This window comes from Poecilia formosa, unplaced genomic scaffold (genome assembly GCF_000485575.1).
Source record: "Poecilia formosa unplaced genomic scaffold, Poecilia_formosa-5.1.2 Scaffold334, whole genome shotgun sequence".
Lineage (NCBI taxonomy): Eukaryota > Metazoa > Chordata > Actinopteri > Cyprinodontiformes > Poeciliidae > Poecilia > Poecilia formosa.
In genome coordinates, this window is record NW_006800273.1 from 293,386 (window position 1) to 319,309 (window position 25,924).

Genomic DNA, 25,924 nt, shown 5'->3' on the forward strand with positions numbered 1-25,924 from the left:
CGTGCGGCATTAGGAACAAAGTGGGAAATGTTGGCACTTTCATATTCAGCTGCTGGTTTGTTGTACCGGGTCTCTGAGGTGATTAGGTATGCTATTCCCCGACTGTCGTGCATTCCTTCAGTCTAATGAAATAATTCTTGCTCTGAGCGAAGCAGCCTAAGAGACGACACAGGAACATTGTTGAAACTTTTTAACTCAGACGTCATTGTGAAGTGGCGAGAAAATCTTTCCAGTATATGTATTATTAGGTATGTTTCTTTTTCCTTTTAAACATGCTAAACCTTTATTAACCATCGCCTTCTATCCCTTTTTTCATTTCTCCAAGATTTTTTTTGCCCCCCAATCTTCACAAATAACCTTGGTATACCATTGAACGCACCCATACTGTGTGTGTCCACACTGGGCACACACAGCCCTGTGTGTGCCACTGCTGTCTGATGGACAGCTATTAACCCTTGGTGAAGGGGTTCAGGAATATTTATGTCTGCCTGTCAGTAATGACACGACTCCCTCCAGGAATGAATAATATGCTTGCCCTACGTTGGCTCCAATTGTTGAGTTCAATTCAGCACAAAATGGTTTGTGTGTGTGTGTGCGCCTGTCAGTTTGTGTGTCTGTGTGCGTGTGTTGGTGAGTGTAAGTACACAGAAGGGGTTCAGGGAGATTGTGATACCTCGAGGTGAGCAGCAGGAGGGGAGTTGTACATCCCTCACTGATATCTGACGAACCCCGTGTTCACGACCGAGGCAGCTCTGCCGTCCTCCCTCTGCATCGTGTGTGGCGTCTCTTTCTCTCTCTCTCTGTCTCTCTTTCTCTTTCTCTCTCTCCGTCTCTCTCTGTCTCTCTCCTGTGGACTTTGATGTGTCATGCTTCTCTAAAAGTTTTATTAAATTTGAATAGGAAACGCTGAAAGCCTGGATATATTTGATTAAGTTCTACACCCGGGGTGTCAAACTCATTTTTGTTTTGGGCCAAATCAAGATCATGACTGCTCTTAAAGGGCCGGTTGTGCCAGAATGCATTGATAAAACCCGTTCACAAACCGTTAAAATATCAATGAATTCTTAAAATGAAATAATATTACTGAACATCTTCTCAGTCAGTCCAGGGTTTTATGTTTGTGGAGACTAAATTGGAAATATTTGCGCTTATTTATGATGTAAATGTGACTTTTTATAACTCGCTGTACAGATCATGGACTATAATCTGACATCAATTAAGACTGAGGCAAGCTGCTTAGCACAAGTAAGAAAGTTTTGACAATTTTTGAGAAAAAAATCTGCAATAAACTCCCAATTGTTAGTGCAAAAAAAAGTTGTTGATTTTGTCTTAAGAAACTATAATTCGGCAGCAAACAGGTAAAAACTGCATTTATTTGATTTATAACGTGATATTTAAGCACACTTAGTGTTTAGTCGTATCCAGAGGGCCACAGTTTTGTTTTTTGATTTAGTTGGTTTCTAGATTAAAAGACAGTTCTTCTCGGGACTGCAGATGTTTTTGGGTATTAAACCCCCTCCTCAATGTGAGGGTTTTGAAATTCTCCAGTAGCCGTTCTCACCATCTCGGTTGTACGCTCAGCACCTGCTTCGGTGACTATCCGAGCCTGTCGGGGTATGTTAACTCCATGAAGCCTTTCAACATCAAATTGATCCTGTGCCTCCAAAAATAACAACATGCGTAGCTGTTTTGTATCTCCATTACAAACGATGTGCAGCGTAGCAAAGCATGTCTTGCAAAGCTGACTTTCAGAGGCTTCAGATTCGTACAGCAACTCGAGTGCAAAAACGATGCGGAAGCTGTAGAAACATTAGCCTTGTACATTTTGATGAGGATAGTCCTCTAGCTTTGAAGGCTTTGAACAAAATGGCTGGAAGAAAGAAGGTTTCATTAAACCTATTTTCACAAATACCCAGTTTTGTCCATTGAAACAAAAAGACGGACAGATTGCATGTGTTTGGATTGGAGCTGCACAACATGAGGAAAGTCTTTAACTGCGACATGTTTCAGGACGCCTCTGCTTGAAGCAAACATTGACCTGGAAGGAACACTCCACCTTTTCCCCTCAGAGTCTGAGGAACTGACTCTCGTACCGGCCGCCTCACACCTGGCTGCTAGTCGCTCAAGTGCATAATGGAGGTCATGGCCATTGGACGGCAACAGAACTACATAGTCTGTGAAAAGCAAAAGTGAGACCCTGAGGTTTCCTGTCACATATTTTCTTCTCCATCCATTGCGATCCTGCAGACAAGCAGGATTTCTGCAAGTCTGCTTAAAGAAACAATGGTTTCTAGTACCTGTTGAATTTGGATTAGAGGAAGACGACGGATGGGTTGATGGATCGACTAAATAGACGTCTGCAAAGAACTGTGAACTGTAGAAATCTGAGGTTAGAAAAGTGTTAAATTCTTAAATGAAGAAGTCATTATTACACCTTGGATGAATATTTTTATGTTGTATAATAGGATACGTGCTGTGACCATTTCTGTAACGTAGCGTTTGACCCGACCTTCAGCTGTCCTGCATATCAGACGTCTGAAGGTTGGTGAGAAAGACATTTAATCTCCGAAAAGGAAATCTCTAACAGCGTAATGGTTATTGTTAATAAACTTAAGTATGTAGTTACTTGTGCACCAGAGGAGAGTGAGAGGTTGAGACCGAAACGAGTTTTGTTGAACAACATAAGATTTTGTTTTAGTCTCTTTAAAATAAATTTTTTATACACTCCATTGTGTTTTTTTTTTCTTTTCACTTGTTTTGTTTCTCCGTAGGAGTGCTGTTACCATTTCATGCGACAGCTTTGTTTTTATGGAATGAAACTACACGTTTTCTCTGTTACCCAACAAGGAGAGGGTTCAAGAGTTTGATTAAATTATGCATGAAGTGAAAATGTGGAACAAGTTATCACAGGCTTTGTTAGTTACAGGAGTTTGCAGCTTGACAAGGACTAGGTTTATTTGGATAGAAATGAGAATAAAAGTATTTTTTATTCCCACTATAACGCGTCTTGCACCATTCACCTCACACAAAGAGTAACGACCTATTTTCTGTTTCTTGTCTTGACAAATGCGTCGCATATAAACTGAAAGTGAATACAGTGACGAACGCGGTCATGAAGCAACCTGACGATCCTCGAGTGATTACACACCGTTGCAATAGAAAGCGAGATCAGTCAAGAGGCTCTTGCTTGTTTGTCCTGCATTTTTAACGGAAAACAAATTGAAGAATTACCTTTGGAGAGAAAAAAGGGGAAAACAGAAACGATGTAAATAAATCCTTTCAGTCAGGACGCATTGGAGCTTTTTATTATTGTGTTTGCTTGCCACATAAGAGTTTTTATTTACTCTAATTAGCATTATTTGTGCCTCTCCCACCTGTCAAACATGTTTAGAATGATTTTAATAGGGAAGCCTGGCAGTTAGTGAATCAGACGGCGAATGATTACAAACATTAAACACCACATGCTGCGAGATTTTTTTTTTATCTCTCGACTGTCAACACCAAATGGCGGGGACTGGAATAGATCTGATCCCATTTGGTCCAAACCTGCCATTAAAACCCAAATCATAATTATTAGTGGCTATGAAATTACGACGTGTACCCTGCTGCTAATTTTGCAGTTGATTTTTGTTGTTGTTTTGGAGCGTCGGTCCTAGCCCCTCCCACCTGTGCAGCCTGATTATCTCTTTTTCTAAAGGCTTGTTACGCGAGGTGAAACGTTGTGCTCAACTTGTCCCGCATGCTAAGGCTTAGCTTGACTTCCTGCTAAGCCCCGATGGGCAATACCCGACTCAATAGAAGTTCAGAAAGGCTGCCTTATTCTTTTCTTCTTCCTTTTTTTTCCAGATAAGGTTAGAATGGCTGGTTAAACACAGCCATGATGAAAATGTCACAGCCTTTAACCTCACTAGTTTTCTCCCCTCACATTTTAAAGTAAAGGCCATCTCCAGGATCTATTCCCTGATCTACCAGACGTCACCCTTTCTCAATCCATCCCCCCCTTTTTTCACCCCGTACCATAAGAAAACCGTTGTTGCACCTGATTGGGTTTCTATTGACTTAACTGGGGATAAAACGATGGAAATCAAAGAGCTGATGGGTTTAGATGTGAGTGAGAGCTCGGGGAAACATGCGAGCACTCAAAGATTTGGATGCAGGTGAGCGTGATCATTGATTGTTATGGATTTATAAAGATTTTTGCCAAAGACTCAGTTAGGCAAAAGGTTATTGCTACTCCTTTTAGATGAGCATTACAATCATTTTTATTCGACAAAGAAGTTTCTTTTTTCTGATAGTGAATGAGAAAAGGTATACGCAAAAGATAAAACAACAAAGGAGTACCTGATTTGGAATAATCTTTTTGTTTGCATTTTATTTGAAAAGTGGCATAAACCCTCCTGATAACAGCTGACAAGCCTTTTGCATGTTTCTACTGGTATTCTAATGATTTATCTTTGGTGATGAGGCTTTGAAGCCTTTAGTGTTTATCTAGACAGGGTTAGGTATTAAAATATAGCTCCTATATGATTATGCAGGTGAAAATCAGTTATCGGCAAGTCAAACACTAAGCAAATTGTGTTTTTCCTCTTCAATAAATGCATCAGCTAAAAACTGATTAAATGGGCACTTGTACTACTTTTTCTTCTTCTTTCTTCGTCATCGTCATCTTCTTGTTCTTGTTCTTGTCACAGCGGCTCACTTGCCTATCCTCTGTTTCAGGTTGAGTCGGACCTCTTGTTCTTGGTGAAATCCCTAACTACTATGACTACATAATTTCCATTTATTGTAGCACATTCCCATTCATGTTTAGGGTACCAAGACATGGCCTACTGAACATCAAACAGAGCTGGCATAATTTAGTGCAAATGGCACAAAACGGCACAATCACCCTGCATCATTCCCTGAAACTCAAAAGTCAGCTTTGAGTTGTTTAACTCTGCAACAAAAAAAGAAATTCTTGTATTTAAGCAGTTCAGATGTCCCAAAACTGCAAAAAAAAAATTAGAAATTTGAGTTTGACAAGTATGAAATTGTGAAATAATAAACATGTAATTCCTGTGTGTCAGTCAGACGGCTATCCAGGTACCAGTTTGTGGATTTCTTATATTTTTTTATCTTTTAGTGAAACTTCAGACACGACTGTTTGTCAGAAGTGTCCGCTGCCAGTGACACGGCCAATCTTTGACACAACGCACAGTCTGTCTCTCTGCAGTCCCAAGAAGAGACTGTCATGCTTCAACAGGCCAGATAATTATTTCCCTCTTATCCTCCTTTGGCAGGCCAATCCTAGCCTTCAATGGAAGGCAATGGCTGCACCACTTCCCATCACTTCTCCCCCGTTCCTTTTCTTCGCCATCTCTCTTCTCCCATCTGTTTCACTTCACCTCACTCTTTGACTTCGTCACCCTCTGTTCCCTCGTCTTGTCTTTACATCGCTCTCTTCTTCTTGATTTGTAGCCTCAATAAGAATAGATTTGATCTGGCAAAAAACGTTCTTGTTGTGACAGAACCGAGCCTCACCGAATTAGATTCCCATTTATAGATCTGTCTTTCATTGAGAGCATGGCTTTATTGGCACTCTTGCACAAGAGACAAATTGGTTGCTCTACTGCCAAAATGAAGAGCCAGTTCAAAGTGGGCATTGTTTTAATGAATTAAACAAGTTTACCATTGAGTGTTGTGTTGTAGCTGAGCTGTATTTTGTGTTTCCAATCACAATAGATAGTTGTTTTTTTATTTTTGGTACTTTTTTAAGTTTTGGTGTCTTTTTCATCTACATATACACTTGCTAACCTCTTTATCAGGTACGCCTTCTAAAGTTGTCAAAACAAATAGCAAATTAAACAATCAATTCATTGACTTTGTGCAGTTGGCATCTACATGTTGTCATGACAACCTGCAGAAGTCAAAGCTAGCAGTGGGATGGGTAAAAAAAAGGAGATTTAAGTGACTTAAACTTGGCATGGTTGTTGGAATCACCAGCATCGGACACTTGTCTAAGTATTTTCTAAACTGCTTTATTGTCTTTAGATCATAATACAATGAAGGAAGCTTAGACAATGAAAGCAGTACTAACAGCAATGGCCTTTTGTGGAGCATTGACTCCAACTTCTGTAGAGAAGTCTGGATGTGCCGTCGGAACCAGGAGTGACATATTTCAAAAGTTCAGAATGCCAAGAAACACTTTTGACTCAACTTGTCAGCGCCTCTCCTTAAAACTGTCTCGACCGAACATTCACCTCTGATTATGTAAAGAAATGCAACTTGATGGATCGGGCTGCAGACATTTTGAAAACTACCAGATACATGTCCAATTTAGTACCACATATGGAAGTGGCACAAGTCGGGTGGTTTTTAGTCGAAAGATTGGAATTGGGCCATTCAGACCGCCGTGAAGAAATAGGGATTTAGTTACATTTACCTGCTGTGTGAACGTAGCCTGTCCTCCAAGAATGAAGGCTCGCCTGAAGGCAATAGTGTGTCCAATGCAATGCTAGCAAAGTGTAACGTTTTGTAAAATTGAAAGTTACTTAGCACAGTGACTTTAATTATAACCCAAATAACTACATGGAGGCCATTTACACTGTTGCAACAAACTAGTTTATGGAGCTAAACAAGAAGGAGAAAAATAAAACTAAAGACGACAGATCACAGATGAGATATATCTCTTCTTTGACCAAGTGGCAACACATCCTAATCCTCTGCAGCCTAACATATCACTCACGTCCTGATTCAGAGGTTTCAAAAATATTAATACCTCTAGCAAACGTTCCCTTTTAAACCTGTTCACGAAACCACTCCTGTCTTTTCAAACCAAAATCTGTAATTAACGGCCGCCATGAGATTGGAAAGCTTGCACGTTAACCTCTGCCCTCTGGGCTGAGCATTGGACCCGCGGCAGATCATAGAGGAATAAACAAGGCCTGCCAAAGCAGGCGGCCACTGTACAGGCTGTCTCCAGCAGATAAGACAGAACAATAGCCCTTAATAGGCCACAGAGAGACACACACGCACCCATCTTCAGTGCTGCCTTTTCCTCCTCCTATCAGCTTCCTGCTAACGAAGAGAGCAGGGCGCTTTTCCTTGTCTCTTCTGCAGAGAGATTAGCGACACTTAACAGGAATACGGGCATGAAAATGTGTATTTTCGTGATAATTCAGGAACACAGGAACTCGTGAAGGAGCCTTGTAGAAAGAGACAATGTGTGTATTGTCCCCTGAGTGAAAGTCTGGAGGAGAAAAAGCAAAAACCTGTTTGTTTGCTGCTCGAAGCATCAATTTTATAAAGACTTTCTGTGCCGTGCGGCGTTACTTTCCAATGCACATTTGAGACGACGCAGACGGCAGCTGACGCTCAGTTATGAGACGAGCCCAACGCAAGATGCATCACAGACACACGTCTCACGAAAGCGCCCAGACAGGAGGATAGATTCACATGAGCATGTCAAATTGTTTGGGCTACATTTCTTTCTTGGCCTAAATGCACTTAGTGGGGCGTATAAAAGCAGGCAGAAAAGCTTGTTTCTCTGGTGAAGGCCCTTTTTTTTTCTTACTCGATGCGAAAGAAACCTTGGCATGGCATTGGAACGCCAGCAGCAGTAACCTAATTCTGCAAAATTTGAATCATTTCACCAGAACCCAGGTAAAAAAAAAAAAAAGGTAGGAGCTCATTCTGCGAGTGAAAGAAAGCACAAAGATCTGCTGAAAAAGAGCGAGCTGGCACATTATACTGTACCTGATGCCTTTATGCCGAGCTCTGATGAAAGGAACCTACCCCGCTGCCAGCTTAGCTCACCTTAAATGAACGCCTTTAAGGAAAAGACTGTTCTTCTGTAACGGGGAGGTAAAATGCGCTGGAGTGGGATTTGGAAGGTTTTTTCTGGCGGATTGAAGTGTGCAGGGCTGTTTCATGGCTTGAAGCTGGATTTCAGAGGCATAGAGAACCTACATGGAAGAGAGAAATGTGAGATTTTGATTGCAGGAGATGAGAAATCAGCTCTAAATTTGGCTCCTATTGCCTAGACCATCTTATTATTGAATCGTTTTAACCCCCATGTAACACTACTGGGACTAAATGGATATACACAGAAGATTATAAATGCAAGCTTGAGTTTTGTTGCGTCTCTTCTTGGACTAGGCACAAGTGGGAGACCAGTTTTTTCTAATCAAATATCCGCTTCTTTGTCGACATCTCTCTCCCTCCGCAGGGAGAATAATGTTCCTTGGCTTGTACCTTCTTGTAAACCGAAGACTGGGTGGAAAAATAAAACAAACTTACAGCAAAGTACAACTTGCTCTTCCCTACATCCATATTTCTATAGACTGCATTCACGTTTGTGCCAAGAAGCATAAATCATGTCCTGTGTATCATTAATATACATTGTTGTCAATGGGAGACGCATGAATGGAAGAAATATGGTGCTTCCCAATAGAGACAGAGTTGAAAAATGGGCTGTAGATATGGTGAGAATAGAACTACTGCTCATTTGGCTGCATATGGTGTCTAAATCTCTACTGCCCCCTAGTGGGGCAGCTTGTAGTGGCTACCCCACTACAAGCTGCATTGTGTTACATTGTGTGCTTTATGTATTTTTTTTTTAAGTTATAGCCCACATTGTGTGATGTCTATAAAATGAACATTTGTGTGTGTGTGTTTTTTTTTTTATTGTTTTTTTTCAAAGATTCATTCATAAAAAGCATGAAAACTGGATGGTTTGTTAAATTGTTTAATTCAGTGCATTAAACATTTATTATCACAGTTTGATGAACATGTAGTTTGGGAAAATGCTTACTTCAGGCGGTTAAGTTAGAAGTCAATTATAGCCACTCAACTATTTGTTGTAACCACAAGATTTTATGTATTTTAATATGATTTTAGGTGATAAACATACACACAGTCGAACACTGTTGCAAATTGGGAGAAAATAATCAGGTTTCTATATGTTTTGATGAAGAGAAATCTAAAAAGTGTGTCAAATATTGTGTTTGTAGGTCTGAACTTTGACTGGACCATTGCAGATGCTGTGCTCTCCAATATGGTACCAAGCATGAGTTTAGGATTTAGGTTTCTACCAGCATTGACTCTCACCAAACATCCCCAAAGTATGATCCTGCCACCACCATGTTTCAAGGTGTTCAAAACCCCTTTTTGAATGAATATCTAGATATTCATTTATAACCTCGTTTACGCAGAGCACCTTCTTCCTGTGTGCCCTATGTGACTTGTAGGTAAACTGCAAAAGTTGTTTGGCGATTCATAACCTTAAGCAGTTCTGTGTTTTGAGAAGTCTAAATTATAAGCATCCAAGGGGAGAATGCTAATTTCAGTCTTTAGGGATTTGACTTGGACTCTGAAAATATTACTTGCTTTGAAGTCAGAGAAGACCGATATCTTTAACTCGTGGATTTATCTTTAGCATTTTGAACTCCAAAGAAATCAAATCGCTGGAAATATGAGACTTAGATGCTTCAGTAAAATAAAAAAATAAAAACAAGGTGAGTGATTAGATTATATTCCATAAACTCATACGCCTTGCTTTTTTGGTTCCGATGATGTCAAAAGTATTTAGCAAAAATGTGCAATTCTTTGCTTTTATTTAGTCTATTATTTCAACATATTTTCTCAGAATTTCTTCATCATGCATCGAAACATCTGAGTCATGTTTGTTTGTGATTCAAGGCTGCCATTAGCCTGCCTTTTCACCCGTTTTTATCCATCTCTGGTTGCATCCGCGCATTAGAAATTCAGTCATAAAAAATAAAATAAAATAAACGAAGCACTAACAGCTTCCTCAGATGGTAGTGTGAGTCTTTTTGGTACTTCCCCACCTCAGAGTTACTTTCTGAGCTCTCTGGGTCTCGTGTCATCCTCCGCCGTCTCATAAGGAGATGCTCATTTGGATAGCATGTCGAGGACAATGCCACGGCTGTCGCTCTGATAGCAATCCAAGTCCTTGATCTTTCTTCCCACCCGCCCGTAAACATCATTACTGCATGCTGGAAACATACACATTCACAACAGGCAGGCACACGGGCGCACACCCCCACAAGCTGCTCAGCCAAATCGGCGCTAACAGATTAGCAGTGATTATAAACAAACACGGAGGATTAATCCTGTGTGCTCTAAGTCTACTTTTCCACTGAGCTAGCCAGGGTAATTACCTAGTGCTAGATTGTTAGTGTAATCGCACACATGCACACTCCGGCTGCTTGTGTTTCTCTGCTCGCCTGATATCAGTCTCAGCTGCTCACTTCATGAGAAACTTTAAGATCCCTTCACCGTAAGAACACCAGAGACGGCGAAAGTAAACACACGGCAGACGGCGAGATTGTCTGGCACAACTTGCTATTTGAAATTCAGAAGGTTTGTCCGACCATATCCATAACCATGTCGTAGAAGACATGGCTGGCAACAAAAATGAAATCGACTTCTAGATCTGCTGACCATAAGTCCTGCTAATTATGGGTTTGTCTTCCATTTGTGGTGACTTGGTTTTGACAGCTATATTTTGCGTCATCATATTCTTACCATATTTTCTCTGATTTTGAGGCAGGATCTTGACCAGTCTTAAATTAAACACCTTCAGTGGTAGGCCACACAAAGTTTGACACACAGTGGTGATCAAAATATTAATTACCCTGGGTTCTCAGTACCACGTGTAGCCTCCTCTGACATTGTTCAGGAGGTTCTTCATTTTCTTAAATTGTCCTGCACTCTTTCCGTTTTCAGAAGATTGGTCAAACAATTTTCTATATTTTTTTAACCCATCCCTGGTTTAAACGTCAAGGTATCCTTGCCGTTGTGGTGCCTTCCTTGACCTTCATCATCCTGTTTGCTCACCAGTGTTCACCTAAAAAACCTCTAACTGCTGAGACTAAAGTACACACAGGTGGACTATTGGCTATCAAGGGGACTTTCTGAATCCAACTGGTTGCACTTTATTTTATTATCTATGTGTGTGTATGATTTTTTTTTTTACTTGTATAAAACTTTGGAGCCATTGTTGTGTATCCCCTTGTTTCATTCCCCATGGCAACCCATCATCGCTGTGAGAGCAGCAGTGGATGCTTAACACACTGCATCGTGTTGCAGTTTTCATTAGCGGCAGTCAGAGTAGCAGTTGACACGGCACTGATTGGCTCACCTTTCACCTGCGTATGCTAATGCCACTCAGTCCACTGTGTGTGGGAAGCTGTGGCTCTCACCGACACGGGGACAGTTGCTGCTTACCTTAATCGTCAAGATCCTGCTTAGTTGTGTGCCCAGAGCACAAAGTGAAGGGTGTGTATTTATTAGCATTTAATATACAGTTTCTAGCTCGAGGCTTTTAACCTGCTCCCACGACCTGGCTGTGTGCGGAGGCGCCGTTGCATGTTTGAGATCTCGGTGACACTGAGGTCAGGAGACTGAGGTGAACCTTCGCCATTTCTGCTGTAGCCAGTGACAGCGCAACCTGTGTTTTTGTTTTGGATCATTTTCACGCTAGAACATCCAATCATGTTGCTCAGCTTTATATGAGAATAGTGCAAATTTTCAACCAAAATGTCTGAGTTTACATATCTCCAAAACGCCAGCATCAGCATCGATCCACCGCCATTACATAGTAAGAAGATACTTTCCATTATTAGCTTTGTTGACTCCTTTAAGAAACACAACTTTTGATCTCATCCCCAAATTACTTCTGTTTTTAGCTTGCTTCTGTGCTCTTCTGCATTTTAATGGTTTTCTTCAGGCAGCTTCACCATCCATGCAGCCCTTGTTTTTTTCTTCAGCAGTCCCTTTTTTTCCTGTACATTGGCTAAAAACTGTTTTATTAAATCCAGATGTTCTTGTCATCCTCTGTTAGTTCACATGTTGTGCATTAACTTGCAAAAACCCTTCGTCGCCGGCTTCCACGCTAAAATATCTTGTCTTTTCACAGGTCGAAGCCATCTTGGTCAACATCTTTGGAGGGATTGTCAACTGTGCCATCATTGCCAACGGCATCACCAAAGCCTGTCGAGAGCTGGAGCTCAAGGTCCCGCTGGTGGTCAGGCTCGAAGGTAAAACAGTAGCTTGTGCGCTGACACGCCAGCGTTTTTCCTCGTCCTCCTACAGAACACGGTTTACACCGCATTGATTTTCCTCTAGCCGATATTAAAAGCACTTCACCGCAATATAAGTTTTATATGAATAGGAAATGATGGCGTCTTGGAAAACAAAAAGGAATCCCACAGCCTGCTGTTCTCTGTGTCTCAGGTTTTGACCCGTCTTTAAGATCTGCCATGCAAACAGATGAATTGTTCTGGAGGTTCTGATTCACAGTAAAACATATTGATGCCCATTGAACATATTCCCATTTTGTCCCAGTACAACTGGGATTTTATGATAGACCAACTCAGAATAGTGCATAACTGTGAAGTGACAGGAAATAAAACACTGCTTACAAACTGAAATGTTTGGTGTTCATTTCTACTCAGCCTCCTATTGAACCTCGTCGGTTTTGCACATCTGGAGACTGATGCGCTTTGTTCGCAAAACGGCTCCAGCTCAGATTGGCCGCAGCACATCTGCTAACAGCAATTTTCAAGTTTTGCCACAGATTCGCAGTTGAATTTTGGTGTGGACTTTGACTAGGCCACTCTAGTACGTGTATCTAGCTTCATATACTCTGTAACCAGCTTTTCTGTTTCTTTTCTGATGATTGTCTCGCTGTTGGAATGGTGCGTTCAGAGTGCTGTGCAGTAAACAGAGTCTTTTGCATGTAAGCCACATGTTCGCTCCACATGTTTGCTACTTTGGAGCCACTGTTGTGTACATGGCGCTTGACCCCCCTTCCCCATTGCAGCCCGTCGTCGCCGTTAGAATAGCAAGTCATTTTTCACACGCATCACATTCTGTTGCGCGTTTCATTAGCGGCAGTCAGAGTAGCAGTTGACACGGCACTGATTGGCTCACCTTTCACCTGCATATGCTAATGCCACTCAGTCCACTGTGTGTGGGAAGCTGTGGCTCTCACCGACACGGGGACAGTTGCTGCTTACCTTAATCGTCAAGAGCCTGCTTAGTTGTGTGTCCAGAGCACAAAGTGAAGGGTGTGTATTTATTAGCATCTAATATACAGTTTCGAGCTCGAGGCTTTTAACCTGCTCCCACGACCTGGCTGTGTGCGGAGGCGCAGTAGCCGGTAATGGACAGCTAGCCGGTAGCGCGGCAGTCAACGGGCACATTTTCAGAAGAAAACAAAGTGTCAACGTTGCTTTCAGTCACGTTTGTCTGTAAAGGGACTTGGATGAAGTACAATGAAATAAAATTGTACGTGCATTTTAACTCTGAAGCCAAACGGAGGGGAAAGAAGCTCTGCTGGAACATCCCTCTGTGTATTTTCAAACTGGCTGATTAAGCACACCGTCGAAACATCCAGTTCATTTAAATTGTTACCGGAGAGGAAGGGCCCACAAGCGCCACGTTTGTCTGCACTCGAAATAACCAAATTAGCAATTAAAACCGCCTCTCAGTAAGTTGAAGCATGTCTCACATTAGGGCTGCGTAACTCAGCCCGACTTGCAAACGTGGCAGAAGGTCAGCCTCCGTCTGATGCTCCCGACCAGTGCTCTCCTGGCCTGGGCCTAATCCAGGCTTTAGTCGTGGGTCATTACATCGCGGGCTTCAGCGTTGCAGAGAGGATTGGTTCGGAATCAATCAGCTCAGCTCGCTCGGCCGGATGCCGGGCGGCGAGCACGGCCTGGCGCTCTTCAACGGGATCAGAATGGATTAACGGGCGCACTTTTAATTGGAAAGGCTCTTTTTAAAAGACGGCACTTGATTGCACAGGCGGAGAGTTATGTATTCCCAGATGTAGAGGAGAGGTGCCATGTGGTCAGGGTGCTATTAGGGATGTATTAATGTTTGTGAGGGGGGGATGACTGTAATCTTGCCATTTTATATTTGTCTAACAGATTCAGCTCTGGGGGAAGAAAAAAAAAACAGAAAATATTTACGCATGTGCGGTAAAAAAATATTGAAGGTATAAATAGGAGGGATCTCCTTGAGAAAGTGCAGCACTGCCCTCTTTGGCTACAGCAGGAAAATGGACTCGTTGCACTGTGAGTATGCTGTCTGCTGCGACTTGAAGGCACACTTTTTCCCTTTAAGTAGTCCTCAGGGTCCAGGGGAGAGAAAGAGTGACTGCGTTCTCCAACCTATTGACTCACTGAGCCGTTCTCTAGGAGACAAGAGGTTTGATTTTTGCTTAAAGGTGTCGTCTTGTTTATTTAAGAAGAGATTTTGGATCCTAATAAGGATAAAACGGGACCTTCGGTAGAATCCGAGCCATTATTCTTTAAATGGCCGTTCTGCACAGATTGTACCAACAGATTCTGGAAATGCAGCTTTCTGCATTTAGATTATCGGAATAAATCCTGTGCATCTTAAATACTTTTTTTTTTTTTTTTTTTTTCAAAGGGGCTTTTTTAATTGGCGTTTTGTAATATTCTACATTTATGAGAAGAATAATTGTGGGTTTTTTTCTGCTGCTGCTGCTTCTGGCTGCCACGTTAGGCTTTTTAGAGTTCACCAAAAACATGATCCCGGAGATTAAACTGCCAGTGTCAAATATGTGGTTTAAATCCGGCCGACTTAGCCGCGCGACTTCTTTCTTAAACAGCGGTCTAGACAGTTTAAAAGACATGAAAACTTAAATTAATGGCTGGCTAGCACTTCAAAGGAAGAAGCTGCTGCAGCATCAAGGAGCCCCCTGCTCTGCCTGCAAATGAGAGGCATTTGATGTTGGACACATGAGGGCGGAGGCAGTTCTTCATCCTGGAACGTAAAGGGAATACTCCAACTGCTGTGAGATACAGCAATCATATTCAGAGTCGAAGAATGTAACTCTGATATGAAGGAACTTTCTTTTTTTGCATAAAGATTAGAGGTCAGCAAGTATGGGAACAGCTACTCTCTCACTGTTAGACTGCTGGGGCTCTGTTGGTTATTATTTAATTAAGTATTTATTCTTTCTAAAAATAGTTTAGATTTTTTTTTATTTATTTATTTTTTTTTGTCATGGGCATGTTTCATGAAGTTGAGCTTCTTGACCAAGCCGTTGTTGTTGTAAAATGTTCGTCTGAAGCGCCACTTCAGTCAACCGAAGGTTTTCCAAGTAATACTGCAGACATTTTCTAAAACTTGTACGACTTGGACTTTTTCGGTTTGCTGTTTTACATCATACAACAGGAAAAAAAAGACGTAACTTTTAAAATATTTTTTTTTTATTATCTGCTAACTTGTTTTGTCTCTCGGAAGTGGGGATTTTTGAGTTCAAAATTGAAAAATAAATAAATAAAAAATTCACACAGTTAAAATTCCAAAATAGAAATTTGGGATTTTCCTAACCTGCCCTGACCTTGAAATCCAATATGGCTGCCTTGCATGTAGACAGTTCTAGCTACTGTGGAAAAGATTTTCAGGGACTGGAAATGTCATGTTTCTCATCTAATCTTTCACTGTGGCTCCCAGAAGCTAGTTTAGCAGTTAGCGAAAATTCACTGGAAGAATCGCATTTTCTCTGTAAATGACATTCTGTAAGCTGAAGCTAAAATAAGTAGACATGTTAAGGCAGTTTTACTAGAAATGTTCTAAAAAAAAAAGTTTAATCGTAAACAAAAATAAAAAGCTGATGTATCAGATAAAATACAAATCTGAGGAGGGACAACTTTTAAGCTGGAGAAGAGAAAGTCAAGAACCGACGACTTAAACTGTAAACGTTCACTGAAAACTTTGCCCTAATTCTCAGCTCGGAGGCTTTTTGTCTGTCTGGTTGACCCAAAAGCCTGTGTGACCTCTGTGGACAACCGCCTGTGCAGAACAGGTTTTTGTGACTTTTCTTCTTCTCCTCTGCCTGAGAGGTTCCAGTGAAATCGGTATGTGTCTGAGCAGAGCTCTGTAGCTCGGTTATAAATAGTATTAATAAAGATGCTTTGTTGTCTGCGAGCGGCTCATGTTCACAAACACAGAGAGTCATATCAAGGGCTTTTACAATGCCAAAACAAAATCATGAAATCTGAATCGTTATTTTGTAAAGACGGTAAAAGATGTTAAAAAGCTGCCGCGCTTGGTAATAAGCCAGCGTCTTGTGACCTTTTGTCAGATGTAAATGGTGTTTCTTGCTGAAAGGAATGATCAGGTAGTTAACCTTCAAGCAGCACAATGATCTCAAAGCTTCCCCATGCATTTCTATGAAAAAATAAGTTTTAGCAAAATTTAGCTGTTTGAAAAAAATGTTTAATACACTAGACAGTGGGTTAGAGATTATATCTGATGAAAGAGGTATAATTTAATAATCTGAATGTCTGAAATGGTGCAAAGGATGCATGAGGAAATGTCGACCAAAAGGATCTCAGTTTAGTTGGGTTTAATGTTATCCAGAGACCGAAGCTCCGAATTCAAAGGTGCATTGAACACAACATAAGGAGCCACCAGCACTTGATGGTTCACTGTTGTCCACTTTTGCTACTCTTTCCACCAGTGGCCCTAGCATCACCGTTTGAGAGTCACAGACTTGGATTAAGCCATTAATTTGATTGAGAACGGATTAACCGGAGGATGATGAAGACCCTCTAAGTGTTCCTTGTTTCTACTGCCAACATCCTCACAAAAAACCAAAGAAAAGACATTATCTCAACTTGCCTTTCTGTCTGCACCGAGGCACTTCAGATACATTTTGTGTATGAAACTGACCCAACTTTTTTCATGCTTGTCAGAGAGATGAGTTTCCCCAACAGATGTCGGCGTGCTACGACAGAGTTAGTCACAGTTTTATGTTCGGTGGCATCAATTGAAGTTCTGCTGTGCAGAAACTGGCACGGTCCCTGGCCTTGTTACGCTCTTTAAAAGTTGACCTGTAATTAACTCATGGATCAAAGTGACATTCTCTCAATTGTCGCAAGTGAGCTTCCTAATTGGAGGAGAGCTCCAAAAGAAACGAGTTGTAAAGTGGCAGTGTAACACACAGCTAAATACTGACTGCAGATCTGGTTGTAGCTTTGGTTTGTTGTCGGCTCACATCAAATCAGAGTCTGAAGAGTTTAAAAAAAAACACACACGGTTGTAGCTTTGAATTTATGTAGTTTAATGTTCTAAATTAAGTTCCTCTAGCATTGGAGTCTGAGCATTCTCATTTATATTGGCGGTTAGAGGTGGTTCTGGGTTAATTTCATCGGTAATGATGAGATATGGTTTAAAAAAGTATAACTCGCATTTTATGCAAGATGTAGGCAAGATACCCTTACAGGTACCAGGTATCGTTAAAAGGAAGCTGAGAGACAGATGCACAACCAATACGGACGAGTTATTATATTGTAAGAAGTACATAAACCGTGTAGTACACTGCCATGCTTTTCAGTAGGCTGATGTTTTTCAGTTCCAGTGTTATGTGTTCTTTTGAAAATAAAGTGCATCTAACTATGGCAGGAAATCACATGCATTATTAGTCATTTCCATTAAATCAGTGTCAAAAGGTCTTGAAACAATATTATCGTTTATCGCAATAATTTTTTTTGACAATTAATCACTCAGCAAAATTTGTTATCGTGACAGGCCTAGTGACAGCTCAAATGCAGCAAGCAGGACGTCCATGTTTGATTTTTTTTTTCCAGGTCTGTGATATATCTCCCTCCTGTCACTTCTGTCAAATGGGAGCAATGATAATTCTCAAATTATAGTCCGCTTGCGAAAAAGTGAAACGTGAAAGCAAACCACACCAAACGTAAAAAAATCTTTATGTATTATTTTATCTTTCTAAGAAACCCATTTCTAGTTTTTCATGAGCTTTGGCTCAAAATCATCCAAATAAATGTCAACTTTTCTCAACAGTATTACTAAGTAAATAAACTTGTCAATGATTGTGTAATTTCTTGAAACCTACATGCCTGAACACAGGCGTAAAGCTCAGTACTGCAGCCTGTCAGTAGGTCTCTGGCAGCACCTAGTGGCTGCAGGTGAGAACTCCATGAATAAACATGGATCCCCCTCCACTTCCTCCTCTCATCCTCCTCCTCCACTCGGTCACTCGCTCTCATCCAGCGGGGCTCCGTCTTCGCGGCCGCCGCTGTGAGCCATCAGTGCTCCCTACCGCTCACAGCGGAACCGCAATCAGCCTTCACGCACACATGTGCAGCAAAACGCGCCACATAAATGCATGACTTTTCCTCCTCTCCCCCGCAGATGTGCCGCTCCCTGCCTGCCTTCACACTTTACACGGGCAGCACAGGTAGCGCAGATGCATCATCGGAACAATGTGGCACGCGCCACTGCTGCTCATAAATATTTACGTTTTTTTTGGGGGGGGGAAGAGAAAATGTTTAAATTATTTCACTTTCCCTTTTCTTATTTGTCTTTTTTTTTTGTTTTTAAGGAAATCTCCTATATAATGTATTTGCGGTGACAGCTTCTCCGCTTGTGTTTTTTTGTCCACTGTTGTTTTTAAGCTTGTTGAATTAATCATCTGACAGATAAGTCTGACAGCAGAGCATCATAGATCCATCAATCCTAGAGCAGCTCATTGGTCAGTCTGCTGAATGTAAAGTGAGCAGCTCTGCAGTTGTTCCTCTCTCTCTCTCTCTCTTTGCGTGTTTGTGTGAGCGACAGCGTCAGCAATTGAGACACGAGCCGGCACACCGTCCGCCGCTTGGCGAGAAAACGACTCGAGACACCCTATCCCCCGCTCGCGTGTCAGAACAAGGTCTCTTCCTGCTCGCGTTCTAATTAATCACATCGCCGAATTGATTGTTTTGGAGTGTGAGCTCGCGGAAAATGTGTATGGAGTGACTTATACGGCTGGACAAAAGAGGTGAAATATTAGGCGCTAAGTGGCGCTGGTAATAGAATTCCTCATGAAAGGTCTATTGATCAGGGTGGCCGGGCCTCCGGAGGATTCACGTACCGCGTTTTAATTACAAATTACACGCCAGCCGGGGGAGGTGAGAGGGGGGGTGGGGAGGAACAGGGGAGCAGAGGTCAAGCTGGGAGCGTCTGAGCTAGCACAAACCTTCTCCGTAGGTCTGACCAAAACCAGAGTGGCTTAAGCTGCAAGGAGATCAGTTAATCGGGTATTGATCTTGTAAATTAAGTGACAAATGAATGTGAAAATTACACACAAAAAAAACAAACTTAGGGTCCCTCTGTTACATTATGAAAACCAGTCCTACTGCATGATCATGCTTTGGTTTAAAGAACAGCCTTCCCACCTGCATGATGCTGCCACCATCACGTTTCACAGTGGAGACCATGTGTTCATATTGGTGTTTTTCAAAGTTGGGGCTAGGGCCACTAGGGGGCGCTGGAGGGGATTCAAAAGGATTGAAGAGAAAATGAGGGGTGACAAAAAAGCTGATTATAACAAAATTGAATCTAATAGTGATTTTTTTTATCTTAAAATCTAATATGTTCATCAATAATTATTGTGGTAAATATGTTAAAAATAACTAATTGAAATGTTCATTGCTCATCTTTCTGATTGGCTGATTGGCAAATTTATCAGGTGGATAAAAGCCCTAAGAGCTAAAACCAGAAAACATCAGGCAGCATTTTTTATGCTAAACTGAAATTATTACTTTACAGTGAATAAAATCCAGGGTGGGGAGTATACATTCTAATGTCTGCATTTTTTATTTTACATATTTTCTAGCATTGTCTGTGTGTTTACTAAATGGGGTCCCTGAACAGAAGCTAATGCCTTTTGGAGCACCGTGGGAAAACATGGAAATGTTTGGAAATGGAAACATTTTGAAACCCCTTTTTTAGAACAGACATTATTTTGCGCGTCACCCAGAAAGTTCAGTTTAGGGCTCAGAGTTGCTTCCTCTCCTAAAAGCTCAAGAATTGTAAATTCCTGTGGAAGGCACCGTTTACATGAATTACTGCCAACAAATTGTTTATGATGGTTTCCTGCTGATAAACATAGAAATCTCCAAATCATTTAAATGAGTAACGTCCTACTGCTCCACTGAACCTCACATAGATGGAATAAGGATCTTATTTGAACTGCTGGAATAGTGTAACACACACCTCTATAAGGGACTGTAAGCATCACTTTGACAGTTTGCACAAGGACCAGTCAGGGTTACCACCTTGAACCCTATGAACAAACGGAGAATCCGATTGGAGGATAATCTCAGCCCTTCCTGGAAAAGAGACCTTCTGGTTTGTTACAACAGGAGATCAGCTGATCGAGTAAAGAGCTGTCGATCAGATGAGACTGATTAGATGTAAATAGATGTTTGTTTTGTTTTTTTCCATTGTGTGTAGACTCAGTAAATGCCAAGCAAACAGCTGAATCTTCCTGCCTCCTACAGCAGTCACCGGGGCATCACTGCTTCGTTTGACCTTTTGCTCTGTTGCTCTCTCTTTGCCATTCCCTTCTTACCCCCCCACCCACTCAGTCGCCCTCTCTCGCCTCTCCTACCCGCTCTGTGTTGTGACTCCGCTGTCAGGTTCGCATTTGGCTGAGCAGCGTGCGGCCCAGTCGCCGTGTCACAGCGGCTCGGGGATTACCGCACATCCCTCCAGGAGGTTTCTGGGCTTTTTCTCTCAGGTTCACCGAAGGCTGCGATCAGCGGTGTGTCACCCAGCACCTGCTCTCCCTGACCTCGGCGCAGCCAGGGGAGCATCCACGCACACACATACACACACACATTGCCGTAACACTGCTCTGGGATCAGCGGGTGAATGTCCTATCATTGACCCATGGAGTGATTCCTTCTGAGGAGCTCTTCCTCTGTTTATCTTCTAAACTCCAGATGTCAGATCGGGTCAAACCTTGTTAAGTAGGATGTCTGCAAATCCTTGAAAAGTCTGAAATTCTTGTGTCTAAAGTAAGGCCTTAAAATGTCTGAAATCCATCTTAAAAATGCAAGCTGGACTTAAATTTGTTCATCAAAGTCTTAAATTTTGTTGTTTCAAAACTATTTCATCTTGTGTATTTAGTTTTCTGTCAGGCAAAATATTGAGTTGCACATAGACATCTTCACTGCTTCATGTGACTCAAGGTGGTTGAGGCTACTGGTAGCTAGCTGCTAATATACCCCTGTTAGCTAGGTTGGCTTTTTGCATCTATCATGAGTAAGAGCAAATTTATCCCCAGTTGGCTGGACAGCTTTCATTTTTCATCAACCAATATGAGGCTAAATGCATTCTGTGCCAAAAAAAAGAAGAAGAAGAAATACTCTTAAGCTAGGCACTATGTGAGTTAAAGCTATAGAGAGTCATATGCAGTGAGAAGCACAAAAGAGCCACAAGCAGACCCCAGAAAGTTCACAATTTATGCAATTTATGCATCCTCCATATTTATATGTTTTATTCAGTTATAATTTTCATTCAAGGTGGCATTAATTAGGTCTTAAAAAGTCTTGAATGTGACTTTTTGAAACCTTCAGGTTCTCTGTTCAGACCCATTTGTCTGAGTAATTTCCCATGCTCTCTCTTTTACTCGCGTTTTGCTTTTTTTCTCTCTCCGTAAGGCACCAACGTTCACGAAGCTAAGAGGATCCTGACCGAGAGCGGCCTGCCCATCACAGCCGCCGACAACCTGGATGACGCCGCCAAGAAAGCGGTGGCCGCCATCAGGAAGTGAGAGCTTCTGCCGACATCTCCACACTTTTGCTCCTCCGTGGCTTCCATCATCACCAGCAGCCTTTTCTATCCACAAACCTCCATTTTCTCTCATTGTCGCTTTTTTTTTTTTTTTTTAAAAAGAGTTCTCACTTCTACTTGTCCACTTTTCAAAAGCATTTTACTGCTATATTTTTTTGTCTAAATGTAACAAATTGGCTGCTTTTAATTACTTTAACCATCATTTCATGTTGAATGGAGAAAATTCCCACCCTTTTTTTGGGGGGACATCTTAGGAGTTTCCAGAACCTCCGACTGAAAATGGATTGAAGTTTTTCACTTTCATTCCTTTGCATTCCATTTTCCAGTGGAAAGAGACGCGTCTCTCTGGATATTAGGGTGTTTATGTTCATTTTTGTAGGAAAAGGAAGACATTTTTGTACTTCTTAAGCACAAAAAAAAACAAAACTGTGAACTCTTCCAATGTAACGTAAGGTAAAGGCGGCAAGACGTCTGGTGCAAACTGTTCACTTCAAGGCTCAGGTTAGCTATAGCGCCTTACATGTGTCTCAGTTGAGTTCCTACATCATGTCTTGCGTTTAAAGTGCTAATTCCATATATTTGTGCCTGAGGTTTGAAGGTTGAAAGGTTTGGCTACTGCCATTACAGCTCGATCATCTCTAAATTTTTTTTTTTTTTTATGAAATGTTGAAACTAGAATGGGGGAAATATATCATTTTGTAAAATCATGAATGTATATTAACAACTAAAACAAAGGCTGATAGTTGTGTACATAATCTAAGAGATTAAAAACGGATATTTCAAAGAAGTGACGTGTGTGTGTCTTTGGAGGATGACCCCTCTGTGTGAAACAGACAGAAATGCTGGGAAGGAAACATATTATTACTACTGGCTCTACTATTTTTTTTTTTTGCCTATTTATTTTTATTTTTAAAATAACGTGTTTGCAGAATCTGGTGGACGTGTCTGTTTGAGAAAAGAGCTCCAGCGTTTTGTTCAGTTTTGTCCTTGAGTTCAGACTCTGTTGACTGCAGGAAAGACAGAGCATCCTTCATCATCTGTCTGTGGAGCTTTAAGGTACAGATGTTTATTTTTATTTTTAAAAATGTGCAAAAAACCTTAACAAATACATTTTGTTAAGGTTCAATACCAGTTTATGCACACTAATTTCATGGGGAGGAAAAACAAACAAAAAAAAAACTCCGAAGTTGCAACCTGAGTACAACACAATAGGCTGCTTGTGTGGTATTTCCACTTTATCGCATCAGACGAGCAGAAAGCTTCGCAGAAGAAATATTTCGAAAATTACCAGAGCTCAGAATGAAGCACACCAATAAAAGTACATCTTTAAAGCTGCAGTGTGTGACTTTTGTAAACAATTTGTTTTTTTTTTAGGTGTTTGTTAAAACTGTCACTGTTTAGCAACAGAATAGCACGAGACAAATCTGTGAAAACTTTCACCTGCTCTGCCTTCTTCCTGCGGTCCTACAGCCATCTGCAGTAATACACTACAACCAAACTCTGATTGGTTGTTTCCAACAACCAATCAGAGCCAGGAAGTCTTTCACATAGCAGGTGATCTGAAATAAAAACCCAGAGTGCTCAGTAAGTAAACTTAAAATCGGTCTTACGGCAGTACATTGATGCCCAAATCAACACCAAAATCAATCTTCTTCCATGTCCACCTCATAAGTACCGTTCTACTACAAAAAGTGTTGCTAATTATGAAGCACAAGTTTTCATTTAAAAAATACTCTGATTATTCTACAGTAATTTATTGTTGATTTTATCTGTTGTGGTTGTGGAAGATAGACAAAACTTTGCCAATTTACCACTAGAAACATTTCGAAATGCAACATCCTACCAGCTGATGGCCATACAAGCTTTCAATAAGTTTGGGATTATTTGTTTTAAAAACAAATTGTATGTTTCTCTCTCCTCTTGGCCTGTTTGTGAAACGCTTCAGGAACAGATTTCTGCAGTGCTTGCTCCAGATTTTCAGGCATTTTTCACACCGGAGTCCAATTACGTGTCCAGAAGGTCATCGAGTGAGACGATGTGCCAGCAAGGCAACAAAAGTTTTGAAAGATTTCTCAGCACGTACGAGGATGAATGAGTCCTCCGGCGTCATCCTCTTGTCCGCGTTTCGTCTTCTAATGGGTGGAACGGGACCGGGTGATAAGAAAATGCAACTCGGAGTGACTTCTGGCTGATGTGTGGACCTGACGTTCGTTAGTTTAAAGCTTTTACACAGCTAACAGATATTTGCTGTAAAATTTACTGTAAAACGAAACTATTTCTCCACCTTCTGACATTAAATCAAAAACTTACTGATCAAGGTCAGCTAGGATTTCCAACATGTTATCCTATACAAGCGTCTTGCAATAGCTTGTCAGATTTTGTTTCCATCCCACGATTGTAAGGCCAGCTTGTTTCATTCTCTGCCCACACATTTACTGTGAATGGCCTCTTCAAAACACTTATTTGTTTTTGGGTTTTTAAAAAAAAATCAAAGTTATTATTTGAAAGACCCGTTGGTGCTTGGGGTAAAATTTTACCCCATATCTGCATCTCCTCCAAAGCTAGCATGGAGGAGGATGAATGTGTTGCTGCTTCTCTGATTCGGTTCAGATTTTTAATCATCCGTCTCATTTTCCTTCGACTTCAGAACTGAGAGCCACTCTGTGATGTTTCTTACACATTAAAAAAAAGAGAATACATTAAAACTTATTGTGGTTGCAATGTGATATACATAAAAAAAAAGTTTCCCGCTCTCTGTATTTACCTCCCAAAGTCTGTGTCTGGGTTTTCTAGTACAGCTGTCTTATTGAGGGAATCGAAGAACCGACAACTATACAATTTTGCTCTCTCTTTCAAATTTAGCCATAAAAAATGATAAAGGCAGCATAAAACCATACAAAAGTCACGTAAAACGACAGTTCTATGGAAAGTCCTCCCTTTTCACCGAGGATCCACATAAAGCTGCTTCAGGCTTAATTGAGTCATTTTTAGTTCGTTTACAAATGAGAACAGGATTCTTTCCAGATGTGAGAGCACTTCCCATTTCCTTCATCCACAATTCAACAGATGGAACTTCTGTTTTTTGTTCTCCAAAATATCAGAACAAGCTTTTCTGTTACAATAATAAAAAAAAAAACATAAGTCAACAGTCGTTGGCATTTATTACACCGTCTCTGTGTTTTCTCTCCCACTCCCACCCTCCTTCCAGTTTGGAGTTCACAAACACACTTTAATCTCCCCAGATCTTCGGCCTTCATTCCCCTCTAATGAAGCCTGAGTGCGGCGGCGTCCCCAGAGAGGACTGGAGGGAGGCGACTGTCCTGTATAGGGCGGTTGTGTGAGACAGAGAGTTGACTGAGACCTCTTCCTGTCAGACACACTGACTGTGTGATGGATTATCTGTCAGGCAATCTGAGAGGACGCCCAGGCTCGCAGGATCGACTGCCAACTCCACGAAAGACACACACACACACACACACACACACAGACCGAGCCCCCACTGCGTTCACCAGAGAGGAGCGCTGGGAGAGAAGTCCGTCTCCATTTCAAACTGGAACTCTCAAACTGCGGCGACTTGGGTTGTTTCACTCAGCAAAGTCAAGGAGACTCCAAAAAAGAGGCCCTCTGGTGACTATTTCGCGCACTTGCTCCACATCCGAGTTTCCCCCCCACGGTCAGAGGCGATGTGCGTTAACGGGATAATGACTCGGAGCTTATTTTTATTCGCAAGGTATTCGGGTTTTTTTTTTTTTTAAGCATTTCTATCACAGGGAATCATCTGGGGAGCAAAGAAATCTGTGTATCTCCGCGCCGCCAGCCAGCCAAGCCGTAAAAATGGGGCTGAAGGGTTCAATAATTGCCTTATTTCATGCTCTTCCCTGCGTGTGTCAGAAATATCCCCGCTGATGGATTGGACAGAGGAATTTAAGGCTTGTTAAAGAATGGGTTTCTCGGGGGGCCCCCTGATATCGTTTAATTCAGTGTCGAGCTGGAGGTCAGAACGAAACGTGCACACTGATTTACTGAGCAAAATTAGTGCCGCTCCTTCATATAAATATAGATGAGGAGGGGGAAAGAGAAGCTTTGGAGGTCAGGCTAAAGACTTCCAGCGTGTAGCCCCCTGCTTTTAACTCGGGAGGTGAGGGGACAGGGCCGGTGTCTTAAATGACCCATTTACATGGGCTGCTCCTTTAATTAAAACTGAATTATTATGCTGCGGGAGTTTTATTTCTCTCTCCCTTTTTCTTTTGTAGCTCACTTTATTTGTCCCTGTAATTGTGCTATCTGAAAACACTAG

General features: G+C 41.5%; 1 protein-coding gene and 1 long non-coding RNA gene across 2 annotated transcripts in view; one reads left to right on the plus strand and one right to left on the minus strand.

Annotated features, from left to right (window-relative positions):
- The window catches only part of suclg2 (succinate-CoA ligase GDP-forming subunit beta), a 114,690-nt gene extending 92,275 nt beyond the window's left edge, over window positions 1-22,415 (plus strand). Inside the window, exons 10-11 of the mRNA XM_007573568.2 lie at window positions 11,921-12,041; window positions 21,495-22,415. Coding sequence (XP_007573630.1) covers window positions 11,921-12,041; window positions 21,495-21,607 — 234 coding nt within the window. The 3' untranslated portion in view covers window positions 21,608-22,415. The remainder of the gene's footprint in view (window positions 1-11,920; window positions 12,042-21,494) is intronic.
- LOC107833131 (uncharacterized) lies at window positions 10,965-14,420 on the minus strand. Its single transcript, XR_001658843.1, has 2 exons — window positions 13,138-14,420; window positions 10,965-11,344 (listed from the first exon to the last, which is right to left on the minus strand). It is a non-coding gene; the product is annotated as an uncharacterized LOC107833131 (long non-coding RNA).
- Window positions 22,416-25,924: the final 3,509 nt, after the last annotated feature.